The sequence below is a fragment of the Saimiri boliviensis genome, chromosome 1, assembly GCF_048565385.1.
Source record: "Saimiri boliviensis isolate mSaiBol1 chromosome 1, mSaiBol1.pri, whole genome shotgun sequence".
Lineage (NCBI taxonomy): Eukaryota > Metazoa > Chordata > Mammalia > Primates > Cebidae > Saimiri > Saimiri boliviensis.
The window spans coordinates 190,873,062-190,891,979 of NC_133449.1; the positions used below are offsets into that span (position 1 = coordinate 190,873,062).

General features: G+C 35.1%; 1 protein-coding gene across 5 annotated transcripts in view; it reads right to left on the reverse strand.

Moving 5' to 3' along the window:
- DMXL1 (Dmx like 1) overlaps nt 1-18,918 on the reverse strand; it is a 170,352-nt gene that overhangs the window by 71,305 nt on the left and 80,129 nt on the right. For all 5 annotated transcript variants that reach the window (XM_074382300.1, XM_074382293.1, XM_003920672.4 and 2 more), the window contains 8 exons: nt 12,822-12,991; nt 12,218-12,315; nt 10,438-10,603; nt 9,353-9,614; nt 5,935-7,025; nt 5,266-5,457; nt 2,322-2,398; nt 164-291 (listed from right to left, as the gene is read on the reverse strand). In XM_074382300.1, coding sequence (XP_074238401.1) covers nt 164-291; nt 2,322-2,398; nt 5,266-5,457; nt 5,935-7,025; nt 9,353-9,614; nt 10,438-10,603; nt 12,218-12,315; nt 12,822-12,991 — 2,184 coding nt within the window. The remainder of the gene's footprint in view (nt 1-163; nt 292-2,321; nt 2,399-5,265; nt 5,458-5,934; nt 7,026-9,352; nt 9,615-10,437; nt 10,604-12,217; nt 12,316-12,821; nt 12,992-18,918) is intronic.

The window sequence follows — 18,918 nt, forward strand, 5'->3', positions numbered from 1 at the left end:
TGCATAATTCAGAATGAGCGGTGAATACTGAACTGGTATCAATTCTAACAATATTTAACAATCATTATCATGTGGCAAAACTTAAACAAATTGTCTTTCAACTTATTTAACATTATAAATAAGACTAAGAAAAAACTGATCTATACAGGAAAATTATTTATACCTGGCCACTGAGCTGGTGATGTATTGGGAGTTATTGCTTCATCTAAGCTTCCTGTTTTCAAAGAATGTCGATGAGGAAGCAGTACTGTCTGATATACCATTCCAGTAAACTGATTTGTTTGAAATGAACTGAGAGAAGAAAACAATATTTAAATCTATGATAAATTTCATACATAATATTTTCATGTTTCAGATCCAATATCAACAGTACAAATTTCTGTCTGTTAATTATACTGCTAGTACATCTAAGTAGTATACTGCACAGTCTAGTGCTATATGAAAACAAAGTATCCTTTAAGTGTAAATATACACATTTTCTAAATTAAAACACATTTGACAGGTTTTGAGAGACAGGATAAATACAAATGAGAAAACTAAATTGCTATGTACAAGTAGCAAGCTTACATACTGGACTTAAAAACATAGTTATCTGGTTGAAAATAAAGTAAATTTAGGCTCACTTTTATAGAGAATGGCTAGCCTACCCCTACACTTCAGGCACTGTAGCAGATACTAGGCATTCAAGGAAAAACAATGTTTCTGTCCCCATTAAATTTACTCTAGTAGAGGAACAAAACACAAATAATACTATCATACTACTCTTAAAAATGAAACCTATGCATGTGATGCTATCACGGCAAAATAGAGGAGTATTTCACATAACTTGGGAATTCAGGATAAGCTTCCCCAAGTAAAAGATGCAAAGCTAAGTCTAATAAATGAATAAACAAAATAACTTGCAGCTTGACAAAACTATGAAATAATTCTGACAGAAAATGGTATAAGGAATTATGAATTACAGGAATTAGAAATTCCTACATCATACATTAAGCACATGAATATAATACTTAAACACAGCACATTTATTGGTGTAAATGTGTTATTATTAGGAAATCTCATTGGTTATAACATTTTGATGCATTTGTAGTTTCTCTTGCTTTACTTTACAACTCCAAGATAGCAGAGTAACAACAAAAAAACTCCCTCATTCCTTTGGAAATCATAGGAAAAATAAAAATAAGTTAATGAAAATAAAACCTAAATAATAAGAAAGTGAATTATTGAAGCATCAGCATTAAAGCAATCAAGTTGAAGCTACCTTGGGAAATATACAACCGGAGTGGTAAGTAAGGCTACCCATAGAAAATTCAAATACGTAAAATGGAAAGCCAAAAATTAACAAGGAAGGCTGACACCATGTAAGAAATAACAAACTCAACCAAAGATCTTCACCTGAGAAAGCCAACTCACCACTAAGTTGAAGTACTTCAAACTCAGAAAAAAATTTTTTAATCAAGAAATATTACAAAAATAGAAGCAACTATTAAATTTAACAAGAGATCTTAAAAATGAAAAAATAATTTCTAAAATATAAATTCTGGCTAAATAGGACATTGCTGAATAATGAATCCGTATTTGGAAAATGAAGCTAGAATTTTCTTGAAATGAAACAAAAAGAGATAAAGAAAAGGAACATAGGAGGGGAAAGTTAAAAGAACATTAAGAAATGACCCAGAAGTTGCAATACCTGTTTAATAGGAAAGAGAAGAGAGAGATGAGAGAATATTTGAAGAAACAGAGTATTTCAAAGAAATAGAGATAGATACAGAAAGATCCCAGAGGGTAACAAACTATTTTTTTAAAGCCTAGATAAGTAACAGTAAAACTTTATAACATAAAGAGAAATATCATATACATCAATTCTTCCACAAAATTTTTCTCAATTTCAAGTCAATTACTCCCTCCCCTGTGCTCCCTGAACCTTTTACTATCTACCACCTTATTGTAGTTACCATTCTGGTACTATGCCATATTACATACATATCATTTATCAGCTCACATGCTTGTCTCTAACTAGACTGACCCTAAAAAATAGATTTTATATTATTATTTTCGTTAAAATTCTCAGTGCCAATCACAGTACCTGACATAACGCAGTGATCAGTAATAGGCTGCTAAATAAGTTATACGAATTTTATTTGAGATTCATTTGCCATAAAAATTTCAAAGATGAACAGAAAGTACTAAAAACTTCAAATGTATGTTTTTTGCATTACTTGAAATAGACTGTTATAGATAGTTCTAAACCACTAACATACAAAATATGAAACCTCATAGCTTACTGTAAGCATTCTTAAATTTCATAAAAAGATAGTTACCTGTAGTTATGACTACCACAAAGGCACTGATAAATACAAGCAGAAAGTGAGGCTGCTAAAGTATGCATTACATATACCTGGAAAACAAAAACAAAATTACTTTAAGTGTAACTTTTTTAAAGTATAGATTTTTTTTTCAAGACGTAATATAATCAGCATTTTTTTAAATGAAAAAAATGTTTCGTTCTTTGCCTCCATAAACTATTTCCTTTTTTCCATAACACTCATTTTTATCTACATAAGTCTCACTACAGAAAATTTAAAGAAAACACACTGAAGCCTTTAGCAGAAATTATAAAACACACATCTGCTACCTAATTTCTTTTTCTAGAGCAAAGAGGAACAGATGTCAGCTCTCCAGTAAAGCATAAACCATGTATTAAAGTAAGCCCTCCAACTCTCAATCTGCTTTTTCCTCAACCAAAACATGAAGAGACACTGCCTGATAACAGACAGTTCACCAATGGACAGGTCACTAAAAAATATGCTACCACATATTACAGTTACCTTAGGAAATAATTTGAAGAGTGAAACTAGAGAAAAGAGAAACGTTTTAGGGTATGAAACGCACTAATCAAAAGGCAGTGGAGTCAAGCATTTGTTTTAAGGAAGAGAAGACCCTAAACATGGCACAGCAACAGTGGTAACATTAGGTAGAACTGAGGATGAAGGAGAAGCTTCAGCTAGGTAAGAAAGTCAAACTAGACTAGAATATTAAAAGACCAGGTTCCTCATCTGATTGTGAAGTATGCCAGTCTTTTTGTAGATAAAATGAAGACTGACAGGTAAAATCTAATTGCTAATTTTTCCTTCAAAGATCAGTAAAACATGGTATGAATTAAAAGATATTACATAATTGAAGACGATAAAAACTTTGTGTGGGAACTTGCAAAAATGACCACAGTATTTTACAGCTTCTGCAAAAGAGAGCTGGACCTACTTCTCCACTCACTGAATCTAAGCTGGCCTTGACTTGTTTGACCAAGAGGAAACAACAGAAATGAAGTGTGAGTTTTGAATCTACAGCTCAAAAAGCCTTGCAAATTCTATTCTTACTGTTCTTGAACCCCTGACGCCACCATGTGAAAAAAATCTGGTTGTGACTGGGCCAAGGGGTGCACAGACATTTGATTAAACATTATTCTAGGTGTCTGTGAGATGTTTTCAGATGAGATAAACATTTGAATCAGTAGACCTATTAAGCAGATTGTGGTCTGTTATGTGAGCAGACTCAACTGGCAAGATCTGAATAGGACAAAAAGGCTGAGTAACTCCTGTCTAACTGCACTGAGCTGGGGCATTGCTTTTCCTATCTTCAAACTTGAACTAAAACATCAGCTCTTTTGGGGTCTTCAGCCTGCTGACTTTCTGATCTGAACTTAAACCATAGCTCTCCTAGTTCTCAGGCCTGATTTGGACTGGAACTATACCATCAGCTCTCCTGGGTCTCCAACTTGCCAACTGCAGATCTTGGAACTTTTCAGCCTCCAAAACCACATAAGCCAATTCTTTATAATAAATCTCTCTCTCATTACACATTCTAGTTTCTGTTTCTTGAAGAACCCAGACAAATATATTAGGCTTGCCTGCTGAAAATGAGATACCTATGACCCAGATTCTCCTGTCAGTACTGTCAGCATATGCCAACCATTGCAAATGTAAATGATGCCATCCTAGATCATCTAGAACCCAGTTAACCCACCAGTTGACCAAAGACGAATGACAGAGTACAGACATTAGTACAGCTGGACTAAACCAAAGAACTAATGAACCAACTCAAAGAATCATGAGCAAAATAAATGATGGCTTTTTAAGCCACTACTGTTTCAGGACAGTTCTTAAGCAGCAAAAGCTAACTGATACACCACAGGTATGCTATAAAGTTAAATATAAAATATAGTTTGGCTAAAATGAGCACAATCTGAAAGAAATTAAATTCTAAACTGTATAATAAGCCATATGGGCATATACTACAGAGCAATACAGAAAAATAAGTAGTGAAATTCAATTATAAGAACTAAAGAAGGTAATTCAATTACAAGGATTAAAGAGGGTAAAATTGTAGAAGAGGGTACTAAAGCGGGTAAAATTGTAGGAGAGGCCACCATCAGGCAAACAGAAAAGCGAACTGGTGTAATATAACCTGGGAGGTGGACGAGAGCTACATGATAGAGTATAAGGGAAAAAAAGCAACTGTAGGGATATATGAAAATGGTCAAAATCAGTTATACTTCAAAGGATTTCACTATGTCTGGAAAGTAAAGATAAAATATGATATCAACAGCAGATAAAGTGATGATGAACAGGATGCTCTGGTTGATTAGAGAATTAACTATAACAATATAATTAGTTACGCATTAGAATCACACCAGGAGCTTCTTTAAAAATACATATTCTTGGTACATACTCTCACAGACTGATTGAATAAGTTTGGGGTGAACTTGAGAATCCAAACTTTTAATAAGCACTGCAGGTGATTCTGTTCTAGCTGGTTCAGAAATGACAGGGGCAAATAGTTCACATTATCCTTAAAATATGGAATCCTCCAACATTAACAAGGGAAAACTTTATTTACATAGTAGTGCCTTTACATTAAAATATTAACTTTCTATGTTTAAAAAATAATGAGCTTTTTGGTTAAATGTCCTATTAAAGGAATCACTCATTTATCTACATATGCACCTATTATTCTGAAAAAGCATCTAAGACTAAATAAGCATTTTGATAAAAAATTCAAGAACTCTACTGGTCTAAGTAACACGAGTATGATAAGCTGGTCTACAATCAGAAGATTTCTTTAATAGGAATCAACATAAACTTGGTAATGTAACAATTGCTATGCTTAGTCTGATGTTTAAAATTACTTTAAAAAACATGTTAATATTTGTCTTGTAGTTTTATCATTGTACAGATGAATTAAAAGCTTGAAACTAAGCATACTTACTTTATTGCTCTGGATATCAGGGTGGGGTGGTGAATCGAAGTTTATTATGGCATGGAGAATATCATGTGTTAGATTACTAAGGTGCAATAATGGATTGGCAACTACTGTTTTGGCACTGGCTGTACAAGCAAAGAGGAGAGGCACTGAGGTTTGTTCTGACAGAGGGCTAGAAAACAGCGGTTCTGCCGTTTCCTTAAAAACAAAGAGGGAAAAAAGGTTAATCAACCATTTATAGTTATAAATCATTACTTCAGTAAATCAAGGGCTCTCACTTCAAAGCAATTAAAAAATAAAAGCATAATAGAAATTTAGAGTTAGAAGGGACCTGAAGAAGTCAGTAATCCAATAATCATATTTAAAAATAAGACATTGAGGGGGAACAGAGAGGGAAAATAAAAAGACAATATTCTCTTGCAATAAGAAGTTTGTCACCCTACAAGGAGTTTGGAGTGTGGATTAAGCAGGTAATAAGGCCTGATACTGAATTGCTTGAAACTACAGTAAATATACAACTCTACTAATTCATAATATGAAGGACCACAGAGAAGGGAACATTCCCTAAAGCAACTGTAATGAAGAAAATCAAGTCTTAGTATTCGAAACCAAAAAAGCAACATCAAAAACAGTTTTGGACATGTACTATTTTTGACTGTCATAAAAATTACATACCTGCTGAGATTCTTGCAAAAGCAAAATCAATTCCATTCTTACAGATGCAAGACCCCCACCATGAGATCCATGAAGTATGCAGTAACTAAGAAACATTCTCAAAAGTGACTGATATTTCAAGAGCCACTGTCTTTTTTCCTGAAAGTTTTCTCTCAGTTGTTTCACTTTTGTTTGGTGAGGCAAATCTTCAGCATCCTCATTTAATCCAAATTCATCTTCACTTTTGCCAAATGCAGACTGTAGTTCTTCAGCATCTGAGCAAAAGTCACAAGTCCTCTGAAGAGCTATCACCTCTTTTTCAAGCCAGTGGTATAGCTGGTAACGCAATTTTCCACCATCTATTTCATAGCCGGTAGATAAAGTACGAAGTTCTACTGTGAGAATCTTTAAACATGCTCTAAATTTTAACTGAACTGCAATTATATCTTCTGATGGATTTAAGAGGTCATTTCCATCTAGTGTGCTGAAAGATTCTGTGTAATTAGAACTGATTTCATCTATTTTTTTATCTGTTTTTCTCTGTAAAGATTTTAGTTCTTTCATTGAAACAGGGACATCCTCATTTTCTTCATCATTATCACTGTCCCATTTTAACTCTAAAGAGTCATCCTGAAACACAACATTTGGTTGGCTCCAGTCAAAAGAAAGAGTGGAGTTTGATTGCTTCTCTGAGGAACCCTCTGAAGAAGATCCAAAACCATTCATCAGTGACTGTGACCAATCAAGAGCAGAAGACTTATCTTCCCTTGCATCCAAGTTTAATGGAGAAGAAGGAGAGCAGTCTTTACTAGTATCCAGAAAACTAGAAGCTCTACAAAAAGGTCTTGTTTTCTTGATGACTTTAGGCATCTTTGATAATACTTCCAAAGCCAACATTGGACAGCCAGCTTTTAAATGAGCACTGGCAGTAGTAAAAAATAATCGTCTTTCACTTAAATTAATTGTTCCTGCCAGTCCACTTTTTCCTGTTAGACTCATATGTGTGGAAAATGTATCAGATGATCCAAAATGACGTCTCAGCAAAAGAGGATGTGTTCTTAGGTAATTGTAGAAATTAAAAACCGCAGGACTACAGGCTGACATAACTTGATCTGAAAGTAAATTCATTTCATGAGCCAAGGAAAGTTGTTCAAGAGCTGAACTGGGTGTCTGTATTGTAGTCCCTTTTCTCTACCTGCTATGACACCTTTATCTGCAGGGTCTTTGACACAGTTTTACTAATAGGCCACAATGATCCATGGCATTAAAGAGGCAATAACACATTTATAATTAACACATTCTAATGAAGTAGGAAAACAAAGATTATGCTGCTTTCTCATTGAAACAAATCTCTTCAGGTAATATTCTAAGATAATTTAAAACATCAAGTTACAGACTTTTTGTTCTTTTTCTACTTCCCTGGATACTTCTCAGTCTGCTTTGTTAGTCCTCATTTTCTCTACCTTGGAATGCTGAGATTCCTCTAGGGTTCAACTGCTGACTTCTTTTCTATCTATATTCCCTGAGTTGAATTCGTACAGTCCCATGACTTTCAGTAACATCCAATGAAATACTGAAATGATAACTTGGACATCATCTCTATCTCCAGTCCCAACTTAACACTGAAAATCTAAACTCCTATATTGAAAGGCCTACATTTTGTTTCCACTTACATGTATAAACTCTTGCTTTGGGATCTTTTAATTTAGTGTGCCCTTGACCCAAACCACTCTTTACCCATATCTACATTGATTAACTCACTCATTTCAACCAATTCTCTGCTCAAATGTCACCTTATCAGAGAAAGCTTCATGATGTAAAACAATACTTCCCTGTATCATTTACCTGTTGAGCCAAGAGTTACCTTTGACTCCTAACTCCTTCTCATTCCATATCAAATCCAGTCCTATCTAGTCAATCTTAAAATCGTATCACAAATCCAACCACATCTCTCTGCCTCCACTCTAATCATTCTGGTCCAAGCCACTATTATCTTTTGAAATTTTTTTCTAGAATACAAGATTAATTGGTAATAAAAGTATGTAAACATGTACTAGTCCAAAATTAAAATACAATTTTCACATGAATATCTGTAAGTATAAGAAAGTGCGGTCAGGGCCGGGTGTGGTAGTTCATGCCTATAAACCCTGTACTTTGAGCTCAGGAGTTCAAGACCAGCCAGGGGAACATGGTGAAACCCTATCTATACCGAAAATACAAAAAAATTAGCCAGGCACGGTGACACACATCTGTGGTCCCTGCTGGTGGAAGCTGAAATGAAGTGAGATAGCACCACTACACTCCAGCCTGGTGACAGAGTGAGACTCCATGTGAAAAAAGAAAAGAATAGAAAGAGAAGAGAAAAGAAAAGAAAAGAAGGAAAGAAAGAAAATAAAGAAAGAAGAAGAGGAGGGGAGGGGAGGGGAGGGGAGGGGAGGGGAGGGGAAAAGAAAAGAGGGCCAGGCACAGTGGTTCATGCCTGTAATTCCAGACTTTGGGAGGCCAAGGTAGGAGGCTAGCTTGAGGCCAGGTGTTTGAGATAAGCCACGACAACAAAGCAAGATGAGGTCTCTAAAATTTTTTAAAAATAAAAACCCTTAAAAAAGAAAGTGGCTAGAAAAGGCATTTACATTTTTCCCTTCAATACAGAGAGGCTAGTTTGAAAATCCTTAGCTTGGATGGCTAGAAGACTTAAACAAATGAGACACACAGCTTTCTCAAAGGTTTAGAAAATAAGGCAAAGGCCACTTCCCAATTAAATGATAACACATAAAAGTCTACAAACTAGAACCTTTTCCAATGAGTATTTCGAATAATATAATACCTATTTTATCAGCTACCAAACACAACTCAATCTATGGAAAAGTATCTGAAAAGCAAATCTCATTTTTATAGAATCTATATAAAAATTCCATTTTATGCAAAACTCTAAGAAAGCTTTAGCAAAGAGGATTTCTAAAAGAAAAGGTACTAGTAGACACAAAAGAGTACATATGCTCTACCTCACTTATCTCATGAACAAGACAGTCAGGTTTATCTAGCTTAAGATTTTCTATTCACATCACCTAAGTCAACTTTTTTTTTTTACACTGAATATATTTTACACTATAAGAATTCTAAAACTGATGGACAAACGCACTAAATTCAACCTAAGATTTAAAAACTGGCTTTATAAAAGTATTTCTTCAATATGTCTATATTCAAGCGTTAACAATATTTATGTTCAATAAATCCACTTTTTAAAAACAGAAAATCCCAATTTTTTTGTTTTCAAAGGATTTCTCTTTCTGGAGGAAAAAACCCCAACCAACCAAAAACTGTTATAAAGACCACAAATTCAATTTGTCTCTATTACCCTTATCACACCATAGAATGATCTGCACATGTAGCAATTACCAATAACACTCTTAATCATTAACATCTTAGAAATGCAGCTTACCATCACACTCTCTGATAGGTTGCTTGATTAATGTTTCCAGAGCACCACTATAATCTTCCAAAATCCAATATGCCATGCTCCGAAGAAAAGGATCATGATGCATATTTATGTTCAAGGAACACAGTTCATTGGCAGGAGAATCAACTCCCAAAACTTTTTTACGTAAAATAGATTTATATGTTGCAGCTGTATCAAATTCACACTCATAGAGTCTTGCTATTACAAGAGCCAACTGAATGTCATTCAATTTCTCAAGACATACCTTTAAAAAGAAAATATTGTTTATAAATAAGCAAGAGCAGGTTTCATTTTAGTATAAATTCAATTAACTCACTAATAACTGGAAAAATACAAGGCCTTATTAATATCCAAAATTAGCAAAGAAGGGTAAGAAACAAAATACATGCTGCTTCCTTTTAGCAAATCTACTTGACAACATTTAATATTTGCAAATCTACCTTCTAGTACTAAATATATATATGTGCAAAAAAGTAGACTAAATTAGGAAATAATGGATACTTTAAATGATGTCAGTTCAATCTATATTATTTTTTGACTTGAGTCTCTACTATTAATCTCCATCTGCCCCTGGAGACTTTAGTCTCCATGTTGAAAGGCTATTTTGAATTACTTGTATGAAACTCTGAGCAAAAGGGCAATTTGAGACAGAAACGTTTTATCTTAAATATTCATAATTTTTTTAAGGTTTACTACAAAATAATCAGTTAAGGACTTTCTAACATTTATCAAATAATACAGAGACAGATATGGGGTTCAAATATGTTTAAACTTATAACATAAACCTTTTAATTTTTTAACTTCTTCATGAATATTCTTAAGCGTCAAATCAATTACCTATTTCTATCAACTAACAAACACCATTTGGTTAATCTTAATTCTGTATAAATACTATTCAAGTTAACAGTCAAATCTTTAAATGTCTCTATTAAATATGAACAGTTATTTCAGGTATTTAGCCTTCAATAATGTTGAAATTTAAAAATTTAGTAAAATTAAAAATTTAAGCACTAAAGAGCTTTAAAAGATGACTTTGCTATTCTTGTTATTTAAATTTTATTCATTACCTCAACTGCATCTCTGAGGCAGCCAGCTAAAAGAAAAAATGCTGCAGAATGTTCAAATCTTTGTTTGCCTAGCAAAGAAAAAGCATTCTTTAAAGCTGCTTTACGCCATCTTTCATCCTCAAAATTGTGTCCAAAAAACTGTGTCATCTTGGTGTTTTTTTCAGCTCTACAAAGGAAAAAAGAGGTATGAAAATTTTGGAATACAATTTTTTTTTTTTTACATTAGAATCAATTTTCTAAAGTTAGGATTTAACAGCTAAGGCTCAATAGAAACATCTGCCAGTTCATGACTTACATATATGTGCACATATATGTGCTTCTTTTCCCAGTAAAAATTATATTAGGTAGGCTGGGCACGGTGGCTCATATCTGTAATCCTAGCACTTCAGGAGGCCAAGACAGGTGGATGACCTGAGGTCAGGAGTTCAAGACCAGCCTGACCAACACGATGAAACCCTGTTTCTACTACAAATATAAAAATCACCCAGGTGTGGTAGTGGGCACCTGTAATCCCAGCTACTTGGGAGGCTGAGGCAAGAGAACTTGCCTTGAACCCCAGAGGTGAACGTTGCAATGACTCATTGTATTCCAGCCTGGGTGACAGAGAAAGACTCTGTCTTAAAAAAAAAGTATTAGGTAAACATTTGTTATATAAGTCTCAAGAGAGATTACAAAAAAATTTTTCTTTCAAAATACAAAGGAAACTACTTATGTGCCACCATTGAAACTCATCAGTAACTTTTCACCTCTGCCCATCTGAAAATTACCTAGATAAGAGATAAAATCTAAAGAATGTGCCTTGAATCAAAACAACCCTAAATCATCTAGTCTCTTAGAAAACCCATTTGTTATCATAATTTTCCCCCAAAGGTTGTTGTTCATGTGGGTCCTCTGGAAATAAAGTCAAAACAAATGAAGAACTATTTATCATAATCTTGTTCACCAGTCTTGCTTAGATGTGAGAGAGAAAAATTCTAAGTGAATTTAGCTCTGAAAGAAGGTGAGGCCCACCCACAGGAGGGAGGCAGTTTTGAAGGGTAGGGCTGGCCTACAGCACAGAGGTAGATGCCTGTTCCAGACTCCACCAACTAATTAATTAATCTTCTTCCCTGCCCTAAATATAAGTTTCTGGTTTAGTTACCCAGTATAGTTTGGCTGTGTCCCCACCCAAACTGCATCTTGAATTTCCACGTGTTGTGGGAGGGACCCAGTGGGAGATAACTGAATCATGGGAGCAAGTCTTTCCCATGCTATTTTTATGATAGTAAGTCTCAAGAGACTTGATGGTTTTAAAAACAGGAGTTCCCCTGCACAAGCTCTTTTCTCTTGCCTGTTGTCATGCCTTTCAACTTCTGCCATGATTGTGAGGCCTTCCCAGCCACATGGAACTGTAGGTCCAATAAATCTCTTTATTATGTAAATTGTCCAATCTTGGGTATGTCTTTATCAGCAGCATGAAAACTGCTACATTACCTTTGACTAATACATTACCTTTGTTTCATAGGAGCATGATAAGAAGTTCTTAAAATAAACAATATTTTGTTTCTGGATTGATAAATCTGAAAACAAATTAAACTGACCTCATCAGGTTTCTTCCATTCTAAAAAAAAAAAAAAAATACTTGGGGCCTTTTCCTTATGAAATCTCTCTCTTAATAAGAATCTACATGAATCAACATCAATAACAACAAATAATCTTACTTCATACATTTACTCCTTATGACCAGATTTTCACACTGAAGCACAGGTGTTTTTTGTTTGTTTGTTTGTTTTTTACCTACCTATATAATCCCCAAATCACAGCTTTCTTTTTCATTGCAAGGTAAAAAATGGCAGCATCTAAAGGATCATTCTTTCTATAAAAGGCTGCTTTAGCTACCTATAATCAAAACATATTGGTCAAAATTTCACAGAAACAGTTTTGAACAAGTAATTTCCTTCATATGCAAGGCTGGCAAATATTAGCCACTGAATGTTTAATAAAATTTTAAAAATATGTAAATGAATAATATGTGCATTTTAAAATAACAAAAGTGACATGGTGATGGCTTCAAAGGACACAGAAGAAATAGTAAGACTATTGCCTTTCCTTAGAAGTTCTTCTGCACTATTTTTAAATTTTTCTAAACATATACATATGTTATTTTGTAAAATCAGACATATACTACTAAGCAAATGTGTCAATTAAGTTGGGAATCAGAATATATATTTCAAAACTTTATATTAACATATTTTGAAATATGTTATAAATGAAATATGGACTATTCAAAAGCCTTTTGCTTCTTCAAAAACAAGAGGGAGTAATGGCAGAGAAGATATGGAATGACATTTTAAAAAATGTCCAAAAAATATTAACTCACTTATATAACAAAATAAAACACTTACTTTTTCCATGCATTTGCGTAAGATGCGGGTATTCCGGACCCACCACCCCACACCCATAGCTCTTAGTTCAGACCAAGTGGGATCATTTTTCTGCATGGCTGGCAACATGTTCAGCAGTTCTTCTTCTGCTACTGAGTGAAATGCCCAAGCAAAATGACTTGTACAAAGACCTGCAGAAATGTCAAAAAGATGTTTATAAGAAATAGAAGTATGCTTCTATGATTATCAGAAATGTATGTTCCATATTTACAATATAAATGTGTAAACTTCTATGAGATTCACAGTTTAAGATTAGAAATATGGGCTATTTTTTTTATTTTTGCTACTTCAAACAACTGTATCACTCCAGTGAGCATATGTATTTGGTAGAAATAGCGTTTTTTGAAAGGAAAAGAAAAAAGGCTTATGGCAAATTCCACTGTGCTGATGTATTTTTGTTCTCCAGCTATTACCCATGATCCTTTTTAAAAATGAGAAACACTTAAAGCATTACTTTACATTGATATATTTCTATCTTCAAAGCTGATTTTTACCTTCCTTTGGTCAACATTTGTTTTGCGGATGTAATTCCACAGAATTAATAAAAAAAATCAAGTAAGCAGTTCAGGTTGATGAATTAGGACTAGCACTGCAAAGACCCCAAAATCAGAATGCATACATTAAATTCCAGCTCTAGCCGGGCGCTAGAAGGTGAAATCTTCTGTACTATTCTGTACAGGCTGAGGCCTGTAATTCCAGCACTTTGGGAGGCCTACGTGGGTGGATCACTTGAGGTCAGAAGTTTGAGACCAGCCTGGTCAACATGGTAAAACCCAGTCTCTACTTAAAAAGCATACAATTAGCCAGGCATGGTGGCGTGTACCTGTAATCCCAGCTACTCAGGAAGCTGAGGCAGAAGAATCACTTGAACCAGGGAAGTGGAAGTTACAGTGAGCTGAGATCATGCAGTCCAGCTTCAGTGACAGAGTGAGACTCTGTCTCAAAAACAAAAATAAAAATAAAAATAAAATAATAAAAATAAATTCCAGTTCAATTGTTAAGTATTAAGTTGGTACAAAAGTAACTGCAAGTGGTTTTTGCCATTTAAAAAGGCAAAAACTACAATTACTTTTGCACCAGCCTAATATATCAATATAATCTTGGACAAGTTATGCTGTCTCTTAATGCCTCAATTTATCTGTATATAAAATGCAAATAATCATGGAACTACCTTATAACATAGTTTTGAGAATTAATATAGTTATAAAATTTAGAATAGAATCTGGCACACAGTAATTATTATCCCATATTACCATATTAGTAAGATATTTTTATACAGCATCATTTATGTCAGTGATTCTCAACTTAATGGCCTACACGTTTATTCCTCACCTTCTATTTTGACTTTTCACAAAACATTTTGTTTAGGATTACTGAGTCAAGTAAATGATTAATTGTAGGATGTGGCTTTGAGATATATGGCCTCAAATTTTTAACCTAAGCCAAGCAAGGAATCACCTCCCATGCCAAGCAATGTGAAATGTTTCTACAATGAACACTTTGAAAATAAATGAAAGGTTAAAAACAAAACCAAAAAAAACCTATGTTGTGAATGGACTATTATTATAAATCATTTCTGGATTCCTATTAACTCTCCATATATTTTTACAAATAATTAAATAATTTGATTTAGACATCAGTAAGATGGTGGAATAGAAGTCTCAGGCTTCATTCCTCGCTATGGTTTGTATATTTATGTCCCTCCAGATTTCATGTTGAAACATAATAATGTAATATCATCAAGAAGAAGAACCTTAAGGAGGTAACTGGCCATTGCCCTCATAAGTGGGATTAATGCCCTTATAAAAGGGCTCAAGAGAACCAGCTAGTCCATTTCACCACTTCCATCATCTAAGGATGTAGCAACAAGGTGCCAACTATGGAGGAGATCAAGCCCTTACTTACCAAGCACCAAATCTGCTGGAACCTTGATCTTGGACTTCTCATCCTCCAGAAAAATGAAAAATAAATTTTTCCTATTTATAAATTACCCAGTCTAAGGTATTTGTTATAGAAGCCCAAAGACAGACACCCCACATACAAAGTGTTTAAGTAGCAACTAGCCACAGATGAAAAAATGCCATTTTACCCCCAAACCTGGCCATGAGCTGAGACACCTGCATGGACCACAGAACCAAATAAAAACTGCAGTAGAAGGGTAAGAGTAACAGTCTCACTTTGAACACATCATCTGTTTCCATCCAAGCTGGTTTATGCTACACAAAGAAAATTCCCTAGATCCACAGTTTGTACAGTTGGAAAAGAAAGCCACCGTCAGACACTGAGGTGCCCCAGTGTTCGAAAATGTTTCCCAGGAAGCTCACAATGGTCTCACTTCAAGGGAAACAATGTGGGCAATGGCATAACTAAATCATCTGGGGTTGGGTAGAAACAAAGAAAGGAGGTAGACCTTATAGCAACTAGCCTACAAGATCTTGTTGGTAGCTCTGGGTTACTGCCAGTGGTAGCGTCCAATTAGAGGTAACAGCCAATGGCATACCCTACCTGCAAAGACAAGCTGGTTGCTTCTAGAAGCATGGTAGAAAAATTCAACCTGGCTTCAGTCCTTAGATGGCCAACCTCCACATCTGGCCTCAGAGCCCACCCCAAAGCCCCATCCAGACTGGTAGACACCTACCACAGCAAATTTCAGCAAAGCTCAGGGGCTAGACCTGCCCAACCAGAGAGTTTATCAAACAGTGGCTTGGCTTAGCCTCAAACACCACTCCAAGGTCCTACCCAGGCAGGAAGACACCTGTCACTGTGTATTTCCTTTGACAACAGACCTGCCCAACCTGGGAGGCCTCAAATAAACCTAGTGTTATACCTCAAGGAACCAAAAAGAGAAGAAACTCAGACCAAAGTTAGCAGAAGAAAGGAAATAATGATCAGAGAAGAAATAAATAAAGTATAAACCAGAAAAATGACAGGAAAAAAAAACCTCACAAAACTAAGGGTCAGTTTTCTGGAAAGATAAATACAATTGACAAATCATGAGCAAGATTAAGAAAAAGACAGAAGGGCCAGGCACGGTGGCTCACGCCTATAATACCAGCACTTTAGGAAACTGAGGCAGGCGGATCACTTGAGGTCAGGAGTTTAAGGCCAGCCTGGCCAACATGTCGAAACCATGTTTACTAATAATACAAAAATTAGCCGGGTGTGGTGGAATGAGCCTGTAACCCCAGCTACTTGGGAGGCTGAGGCAGGAAAATCGCTTGAACCCAGGAGGCAGAGGTTGCAGTGACCTGAGAGGCTCCACCGCACTCCAGCCTGGGCGACAGAGCAAGACTCTACCTCAAAAAATAAAAAAATAAATAAAAGACTACAAATAAAATGAGAAGTTAAAGAAGAGACACTACAACTGATACCACAAACAAATAATCATAAGAGATTAATATGCACATATATGCCAACAAACTGGATAACCCAGAAGAAATGGATAAATTCCTAGACGTAGACAATCTGCCAGAACTGAAATACGAAGAAATAAAATACCTGAACAGATTGAGGATGAGTAAGGATATAAATCAGTAATATAAAGTCTCCCATCAGACTGGGCATGGTGGCTCATTTCTGTAACCCCAGCACTTTGGGAGGCAGAGGCAGGCAGATCACTTGAGGTCAGGAGTTCAAAGCCAGCCTTGCTAATATAGCAAAACTCTGTCTCTACTAAAAATACCCTAGCTACGCAAGAAGCTGAAGTAAGAGAATCACTTGAACCCCAGAAGCAGAGATTGCAGAGCTGAGATCTTGCCACTGCTTGAGACTCTGTCTCAAAAAAAAAAAACGTCTCTCATCAAAGAAAAGCCCAGAATCTAATCACATCACAGGCATCACAGGTAAATTCTACTAAACATTTAAAGAAAAACTAACATCAGTCCTTCTTAAACTCTTCCAAAGAACAGAAGAAGAAAGAAAAGTTCCTAACTCTTTTTATGAGGACAGCATTTCCCTGATGCCAAAGTCAGGCAAAATGAATATCAAAAAATAATAATTATTATTATAGGCCATTATCCCCAATAAACACAAATGTAAAATCCTCCCCAAAATACTAGCAAAACAAATTAACAGCACAATAAAAGGATCAACCACTATGATCAAGTAGGAATTATGCCAGGGGTGCAAGATTAGCTCAACATGTGTAAATTAACCAATGTCATTCTGTTCACATTAACAAAATCAAGGACAAAACCGTATGATCCTCTCGATGCAAAAAAAAAAAAAAAAAAAAAAAAAAAAAGCATTTGACAAAATTAAACATCCTTTCACGACAAAAACTCTCAACAAATTAGGTGCAGAAGGAATGCACCTCAACACAATAAAGGCCATAATTGACAGGTTCAGAGCTAAACATCATACTCTACAGTGACAATTTGAAAGCTTTTCCTCTAAGATTAGAAAGAAGACAAGGATGAACTCTCTCACAACTTCTACTCAACTATGATAGTACTAGAAATCCCTGCCAGAGCAATTAGACAAGAGAAAGAAATAAAAAGGCATCCAACTAGAAAAGGAAGAAATGAAAATGTCAGTTTGCTAACAAGATAATCTTACATGCAGAAAACACAAAAGACTCCACCAAAGAAACAGAATTAATAAACAACTACATTAAACTTGAAGGATACAAAATTAAAATGCAAAAAGCAGTAGCATTTCCATACAGTAACAAATTATCTGATCTGATTTTAAAAATAAAACAATCCCATTAATAATTGCTATAAAAATACTTAGAAATAAACTGGCCAGGCCAGTGGCTCACACCTGTAATCCCAGCTCTTTGGGAGGCTGGGGTAGAAGGATCACTTGAGCTCAGGAGTTTAAGAACAGCCTGGGCAACATAGCAAGACCCCATTTCATTATAAACAAAAATTAAACCAAGGAGGTAACAGAGCTGTACAATAAAAACTGTAAAACACTGATGAAAGAAATTTGAAGATGCAAATAAATGGAAGATAACCAGTTTTCTCAGACTGGAAAAATTAATGTTGATAAAATGTCCACACTACCCAACATGATCTACAGATCCAATGTCATGTATATCAAAATAGTGATATCATTTTTTCACAGAAATAGAAAAAACAACCCTAAATTAATTAGGAATACCAAGAAACCCCAAATACCCAAGGTAAACATGAGATGAAAGAGCAAACCTAGAAACATCACACTATCTAATTTCAAACTATATTACAAAGCTAGGGTAATCAAAACAGCATGGCACTGGCATAAAAACAGAAAAATCGACCAATGGAATAGAACAGAAAGCATGGAAATGAACCCATGCATTTATACTCAATTGATTTTTTTCAAAGGTGCAAGGAACACACAGTGAGAAAGAATAGTTTCTTCAATAAATGGTGCTGGGAAAACTAGATAACCACATGCAGAAGAATGAAATTGGACCATTACCTTACACCATATAGAAAAATAGGTCAAAACTGATTAAAGATTTAAACATAAGACTTGCATTATCAAACTATTAGAAGAAAACATAGGAGAAAAACTACATGACAACAGTCTGGGCAATGATTTTTTTGGATATGACACCAAAGGCAAAGGCAACAAACGCAAAAATAAACACATGATATTACATCAAACTGAAACCTTCTGCATAGCAAAGAATACAATTAGCAGAGTGAAGAGAAAAGCCATGGATTGGGAAATAATATTTGCAGTCTGCATATCTGATAAGAAGTTAATATTCAAAATACATCAAGAATTCAAGCAACCCAATAGGAGGAACACAACTCAATTCAGAAATGGCATGCCAGGCACAAGTGGTGCACACCTGTAGTCCAGCTATTTGAGAGGCTGAGACAGGAGGATGGCTTGAGGCCAGGAGTTTCACTCTAGCCTGGGCAATAGAGTAAGACCCCCAGCTCTTGGAGAAAAAAAAAGAGGGGGGCAATGACCTAAACAGATATTTCTCAAAAGAAGACATATGAATACTCAAACAGATAAATGAAAAAAGTACTTGACATCTATAAACATCAGGAAAATGCAAATTAAACCATAATGAGATAACAACTCATACCTGCTAGAATGTCTATTATCAAAA